Raw genomic sequence first — 7,734 nt, forward strand, 5'->3', positions numbered from 1 at the left:
AATAGCTCATTCCAAACCTAGATACCCAGCCAAAAATGTATAATCCAGGTTTTGTTTGAGCTGCATTTCTAACCCTAGTTTTAGAGCGGTAGCCGTGTTAGTCTATATCAGCAAAAACGAGGAGTTCTTATGGCACCGTAGAGACTAGAGACTAACAAATTTATTTGGGCATAAGCTTTCATAGGTTTTAGCCCACGAAAGCTTATGCCCAAATAAATTTGTTAGTCTCTAAGATGCCACAAGGACTCCTTGTTGTTTTAACCCTAGTTTTGTAACCCCAAACTTCTTTTGGCGTAAGTGGAAGTCTTGGGTGCATAAAAGATATCTTATCTGGTCCATCAAAATGTACCGTGGACAAAGTGAAGGCAAACTGATCAGACTTCTTTCTTTCTAGTTTTGAAACAATGGACAAGACTTTGGTCTAACCGTAAATCTGAAGTAACAAATTAAAATTATGCCTATTTATATTTAAAGTAAACTATATTTTTCCTTTTACTTGAGTCTTACATCAGTGTAACACCACTGATTTCTGGGGAGTTCTCCTGATTTACACCAGTGTAACTGAAAGAAAAATCAGTTCCACTTTTTTAAAGTTTGCCTAAAGAACATATATTTCCTTAAGAAGGTTGAGAGCTAACTGAAACACTGAGATAAATCAGGCACTACTCTAACACATTTATTTTTATTTAACTTGTAAAAAATACTGCCTGACTTATTTGTAACCTTTCTTCAAGTTCTTAAGCTTCATTTTTCTAGCAGTCTCGATTAAAGTACAGCCCATGAGATAACCAGATGTGCAATACTGTAGAAAAGTTGCTGGAGAACTAAGCAAATCTAATACAAGCCACACTAAAAAACAAACCAAAGGGCAATCACTTACCAGTGACTTCAGTGACACTTTTCAAATTAGAACAGCAAACAGGATTTGAGCCAAAGTTTGTTTTTTGTCTGTCTAGCTACTTATATGGCAGTATGAGCATCCCCATGGTGCTAGAACAGGGGTGGGCAAACTTTTTGGCCCAAGGAACACATCTGGGTATGGAAATTGTATAGTGGGCCATGAATGCTCACAAAATTTGGGGTTGTGGTGCAGGGGGGAGGGCTCCAGCTGGGGATGCAGGCTCCGGGATGCAGGAGGAGGCTTCAGGCTGGGACCGAGGGATTCGGAGGGCGGGATGGGGATCAGGGCTGGGGGAGGGGGTTGGGGCATGGGAAGAGGCCAGGGGTGCAGGCTCTGGGCAGTGCTTGCTTCAAGCAGCTCCCAGAAGCAGTGGCATGTCCGCACCCCTCCGGCTCCTACGCGGAGGTGCAGCCAGGCGTCTCTGCATGCTGTCCCTGCAGATCCCATTGGCCGCGGCTGCCAGCCAATGGGAGCTGCAGCAGCCGTACGGAGCCATGGCACATGTGTAGCGGGGCAAGCCCCCGATCCCACTCCTCGGCTGGAGCACTGGAGCGAGGCAAGGCCCAGACCCCGCTCTCTGCCAGGAACTCGAGGGCCTGATTAAAACGTCTGAAGGGCCAGATACGGCCCCCAGGTCGTAGTTTGCCCATGCCTGTGCTAGAAGATGCACCTGAAACATTATTATAATGTCAGCCTTGAGTCTTTCCTGAGCAAAAACCACCAATCCTATCTAATCTGGAACTTTAGTGATGTGGAGATGAACTACTACAGACAAAAGCTCTTTCACGGCACATGGCAGAGCAAGGTATTTGCACCTCCTAAAGCCAATCTAGTCCAAATGGTGGTTGTAAATGCACTGTAGAGGACACTTCTGCATGGGTGGATGTGATGTGTGTACAGTTGTACTAGGGGGGCTACAAGGTGGTTAACATGCCAGTTTTTAGACAGAGCCTTAATTTGTTTAAAATATGGCTACAGCCTTAGACCCTGATTTTGCACTGAGCACCGCAGTGATGCATCCCTGCACCCATGCCCCCGCATTGAAGTTAGTGAAGCTCCACAGAGACACAGAGGTTTCTCCACAGAGAAGAGAGGAGGTGAGGGGAGTGAGTGGATGGGATTTAATAACTACAAACTGAATCACAGCTGCTTGAAGATGGCCCTGAATGCCATCAAAGTTAATAGGAGCCAGCACCTTACAGGACTGAATCCTCAGTGACATTTTAATATTAGAACCTCTGCCATGTAAAAGTAATGCAGGTGTGGATCACTGCATAAACCACCCACTCTGTTTAAAAAGTAGTTATAGAGATGTGTATTAGATATTCCAGTATGAAGCCATTGATGAGTGTCTTATTTCCAGTCAGATGCAACATACATACATAACAAAATTAGAACAAATATTAAAATGTGGATAAGCAGTTGTAGTGGGCATGCAATGGGGAAAGAGCTTTGAGCTTTTACATTAATGCACACGGTGACAGTGTATTCTATTATTTTAAAGAAAAACAGCACAAGAGCTGAAGTGTTCATGGCTGAGCCCTGTGAGGAAGCCAACGTTCCATGGAGAATTTTGCCTTGCCAGGAAGCTTGGTCAGAATAGGCAGGATCAGAACTTTCTGAAGAGGCACCCGATGAAACCTATATACATGGGAGCACTCTAAAGAACTCTCAAAGTAAAAGGTGCCCTAAGTTCAATATGTAATCTAATACCCAGAAAGAGCTTTGCTTAGTTTTGAGCACTGGTCCTACTGTCAAGTCTTTGGCAAGCTAAAAATGCTCAGCTCTAATCTAAATCCCCTATCACATTTCCTTTGCAGTTCCTGGGCCAGCTCCCTTTATCGGTTGCTTTTAATTAACGTTAACTCAGCTTTAAATCAGATCATCTATATGTAAGGAAACAGCTCACAATGTTTTGCAAAGAGTAAAAAGAGAAGTAAATAAGTTAGACCCTAACCAGTATTCATGAAATGTAGACCCTAAATGGATTAACAGACTGCAGGTACTATCTGAAGTAACATTAATAACAAATGTGGTTTAATATTAAAGATAGGGGGAGTCTTGGAGACCCTCCAGATCTTTTCAATGCCCTATCCTCTGCACTGGTGGTAAAAGACAGAAGATATGCAGGGTTGGAGGCACTAGTACTGGGTTAACAAAAGTTCAAGTGTCACCAGGTCCACACTGGGAAGGGGCTTATTATGGACCCCTCTAACCCATCCACAAGGCCAGGTCTGGACCCTCACGCTGGGCAGTCCAGCACCAGGTCTTGCTGTGTGAGTGGCTCACAGCCAGCAGATCCTGCTCGCCTATGGGGGACTTGCCACCCAGCAGCCACGCTTCACCATGCTGCAGGGCCAGTGGGCTCTCGGGAGTTGTCCCAGGGACCTGCCCCATTCCCCAGTGTGGCTCCAGTTCCCAGCGGTCTCTGCTGCCCAGCACCTGCAGGGCCCCCAGCTGCCTCCCCAGGGGGCCAAGTTGGCTGGGACCTGTGCAGAGGCTGGGCTGGTCTTGGCCAGTGGGGGGAAGGAAGAGCTGGGGAGGGAGGCAGGTCCCACCAGGCAAGTGGATCCTGCTCCAGTGTGGCTGATTGCTCTGGTCCCTCAGGAGCAGTGCTATGCAAAACCCGCCCTGCCCGGAGACCAGCCCTGAGGCACTGCTGGCTCAGCCCAGCAGACAGGTGGGGGGAGGAGAGGGCAGGGTGTGGAGGAGTGGGTCTCTGGGGAGTCTGTAGAGGGGCACTGGGCAGTAAGGGGATAGGGGATGCTGGGTAGTGGAGGTGGTTTGTATGTTTTGGGTGCTGGGCGTTGGGGGATCATGGAGGAAGTCTGTGTGTGTTGGGGTGCTGGGCAGTGGGGGATCTGTGCAGTTGTGGGAGGGGCTATAGAGGGAGGGCCCTGGGGGCTCTGTGGGTGGGGAGATGGTGTGCAGGGCGCTCTGCAGTTAGGGGGGGCTGGGCATGGGGTCAACAGGGGTCTCAGCAGTGGGGCATGAGGTCTGTGGGGGATCTCCAGGCAGGGGGATGCTGGGCCTAGGGGTCTGTGGGGGGGTCTCTGGGCAGGGGGTGGGAGGGCACTAAGGCGTGTGGGGAGCACTGTGACAGCGCAGGCTGCTCCCGAGGGGAAGGGGCACCCTGGCAACGCAGCAGGCCAGCCCAGTGTGCGTCGGGTGCTGTCGGTTTGTAATGTGACCTCGCACTGGGCTGGGCATTTGTGTCATGCCCCATTGCCCCAAGCCGGCGCCTCGCTCCAGGGACCCCGCCCCTCCACACCAGGCCCCACTGCCCCCATGGGGGCCCACAAATATGTTTGGCCCTGGGCCCACCAAAGGTTAATCAATCTGGCCCTGGGGGGGCACTTGCCGCAGACCATTACAGTCAGTCTGTTTTACAGTAAAGAAAGGGGACTGGTGTGTAGGGAGACAAGACAGCCCATATTCGGGGCTTTGTCTTATATAGGCAACTATCCTCCCCCACCCCCAAAAAAGTGTCCTGGTTGTTCGCACTTGCTAGTCACCCTATTGGTGCGGGAGAGGCTGAGCCTGGGGCAGGAGCCCCTGGCAAGGTGGGGGGGGGGGGGAGGAGGCTCCCGTCCCGCCAGCAGAAGCTGGGTGGGAGAAGGCTGCCGCTGGCCCCGCTCTCTGGGTACGTCTGGTTGGACACCTCACCGGCGGCTGTACCGAGACAGCGGGCTCGGGCTAAGGGGCTATTTAACTGCGCTGCCGCTCTCTCGCCTAAGGTGCCGCAAGTCCTCCTGTTCTTCCTCCCGCCTTGCAGGCTCGGGGTCCCCGCGGAGCGGCCCGCCCTTACCTTTCGGAAATAGCCGCCCTCCGCTTGCCGCGCCGCCCCGCAGCCCCGGGGCACCAAGGTGTCCGTCATGTCCCGCCCGCTGTGCCGCGCTCGCCCGGCAGTGTGCGCGGAGCGATGCCCGGCCGGAGTGAATCCCGTCCCGCAGCCCAGCTCCACCCCCCGCACGGGGCGGGGCGGCTGAGTCAGCCCCCGAGCCAGCCGCCGCGCCGCGCCGCCCTGCCCTGCCCAGGGTGTGTTGGGGCCGGGGGCCGCGACAAGCCGCTGTTCCCTCCAGGCGCGGGATTCGCCCTGCCCCGGGCTGTCCGAGTGGTGCCCTGAGGGCGGGACGGAATGGAGGCCCTGAGGGGCTGTGGGCGCGGCCTGCTCATTTCGTTGCCCCCTGGTTTCCTTCGCTGCGACTTTCTGCGTGTGCCCTTGTGCCGCCACACCTACCCCGGGCGCGTTGTGTGCACGCAGGCTATAGGGAACGGGCAACACAAGTGCCCTCTCCCAGAGCCTCCCTCCCGCTTGATTAACAGGGCAGCGCCCAGCCCGCTGCCTCGTTGTACTGGACCGGTGGGTGCCGTTTGCCTCGTTCCCCTCTTCCCCTAGTAAGAAGCAGGCTCCTGTGATTCTGTTTAGTAAAACCCCGGACCCTTTGTGCCCCCCCTCAACCTTCCTTATGGCAGGTGTGACGACACATTGTGCAACCCTCCCGTTTTGCAACTAGTTGCATACAGGCACTCAGTCTGCTGCTGTCTGGACAGCTCTGCTGTCAAACGACTAATCTGTGGTGATGGCATATTATTATGTGGCCTCAGAAGACTTTATTCATGGTTGATGTATTTCCCCTGGTGCATTTTCCTTCCCATGCAATCGTGTTCAATACCAGCCTTGAAAGCTTGCAGGTGCGTCTATTTCATCAGCTCGCGTAGTTGGAGACAATGCCTTCCATTTGCCTGGAAATTGTCCCTGCAGGGAGCACTCTCTCTCTGGCGCCGGGAGGTGCTGTCTTTGTTTTCAAATACACATTGTCATACCAGTCTTCCTGAGGCCGTTTATTTCCTCTGATTTCTCTGTATTTGAAGCTTTCAACTCAAGAGATAATATGGTCACCATGGCTCATTACTCTTCTCCATGAGTGATTCATTCTTCAGCGCTTGGGGGAGTATTTACAAAATGCTGGTCAAGATAATTAATAGCAGGAAAGAATTACTGTATGTGCTGTGCACTTACGCACTCTGTTGTTTTCCTGTTAAAGACCATTGTACAGCAAAATAATACAAATGATAACTCAGCAGCTAGGGGGGAAGGAACTGTTTTTATTTGTTCTTGTACAATCAGGCTCCATTATTTATTATTATTCGCTATTTAGACTAATGCATTAGTTTTAGTACACCTTTGGAAATGGTTACACATTACACTTTTAAAAAAAAATTCTTCCCAATCGATATAATAAATTGTAACCTACATCTCAGCCCTTTATCACCCAGAGGCAGCAGAAGTCTGGGAACAATTTTCACAAAATCTGTATTACTCAAAGAGCCTAGTTCTGCAGGCTTTACACAGACTAAAGTCCTCTTAAGTCAATGACAAAAAAACTAAGTAAACAATGCAAGATTGGACCCAAAATATTTTAGAAAGTTTTCCTCAAAATTGCACAAATCTGCAGAGCTTTAAATTAAAACCTCTCATCCTTCAAAAAAAGTTCCATTGTATAACTGGTTTTGTAGGTATTTTTGTTAATCATATAAAGAAGTTTAAATATTAGATACCAAAATAATGTGCTCATTACTGCGCAGTCCTGACCTAAAGAGATCTGTGGAAATGTACTGATTAAAGATGCAATATATCAAAATACTTTATAATTAACTTTCCATTAGTAGAAGTGAGTGTTGGTGTTTCTTGTTTTTTTCCAAGAAATGCTCTGTAAGTTTAAAGTGTCTGGTAACCACAGTCTTCAGAAAGAGGAAAGAAAATCTGTGGAGGCAACTCCCCATTATCTAGAGAAAATATCTTTGGCGTTCTCTCTTCTTTTACTGCAGCTGCATTTTTTTAAGATACCAATGTTTGTAGAGTTATTTATGAGTTGTAGTCTGAAAGGCTGCACATCTATTCTGTTCCCATGGAACTGAGGTATGTTAGAAACTAATCTGTCAGTTATAGGTCCCATCCAAGTCAAAAGCAAAGCCAGACCCAGCTGTTTAATCTTTTTAACTGTCTTTGCTGCTTTTAAAATGTGTGTGACTTCCAGAAGCACTTTCCATTCAATTGACTGACTACTACTGGAATGTGACAAATTTAAATGATGAATATAACTAATATAGTAATTTTCAATCTCTGAGCTCTGCAAGTCTTTTGAGTCTGCATTTCTTGTGGAGGTCACAAATTTGAAAAGTGCACCTTTGGAGAATCACCCATCACACTTTCTCAACAAAAGATAAGAGGGAAAAGAAAAAACAAAGCCTGTGTCAAAGGCAGTCATAAAATAATGGTGATGAGATGTGTGGGAATTATTTTCAGAAGTTTGTCATAGTATTACATCAGTACATGATGATACTGTGTCATGACAATGCAGTATCAATATGCAAAGATTGCAGCATAATCAGGATAATCCTTCCTGTAGCTTTTGTGAGACCCCATTCATTGACAAAATTACTTTCTAGTTCTGCAAGGCTGGGGATCACTGTTTTAATATGTAAAAGCAGCAAAGAATCCTGTGGCACCTTATAGACTAACAGACATTTTGGAGCATGAGCTCACCCACGAAAGCTCATGCTCCAAAACGTCTGTTAGTCTATAAGGTGCCACAGGATTCTTTGCTGCTTTTACAGATCCAGACTAACACGGCTACCCCTCTGATGTTTTAATATGTTATCCAGTGGATAGTAGAGCTGAGCAAATAATGGATTTTTCAGTTCGGAGTCTCCTGACCCAAAAAAATGTCAGTTAAATTTGAACTGAAATCTTTTTTTCACTGAGTTTTTGTTGAAACAAACTCAGAAAAAAAATTATTTTGAGTTGACGCCAGTGATTTCAGTGGTAT

The 7,734-nt window shown here is 48.4% G+C and overlaps 1 protein-coding gene across 2 annotated transcripts in view; it reads right to left on the reverse strand.

Annotated features, from left to right (window-relative positions):
- RHPN2 (rhophilin Rho GTPase binding protein 2) overlaps positions 1-5,021 on the reverse strand; it is a 49,056-nt gene extending 44,035 nt beyond the window's left edge. The window contains exon 1 of one of the 2 annotated variants that reach the window (XM_039503509.1): positions 4,710-5,021. In XM_039503509.1, coding sequence (XP_039359443.1) covers positions 4,710-4,778 — 69 coding nt within the window. In that variant the 5' untranslated portion in view covers positions 4,779-5,021. The remainder of the gene's footprint in view (positions 1-4,709) is intronic. The other variant, XM_039503510.1, reaches the window with a different exon arrangement.
- Positions 5,022-7,734: the final 2,713 nt, after the last annotated feature.

This window comes from Mauremys reevesii, linkage group 16 (assembly GCF_016161935.1).
Source record: "Mauremys reevesii isolate NIE-2019 linkage group 16, ASM1616193v1, whole genome shotgun sequence".
NCBI classification, from domain to species: domain Eukaryota; kingdom Metazoa; phylum Chordata; order Testudines; family Geoemydidae; genus Mauremys; species Mauremys reevesii.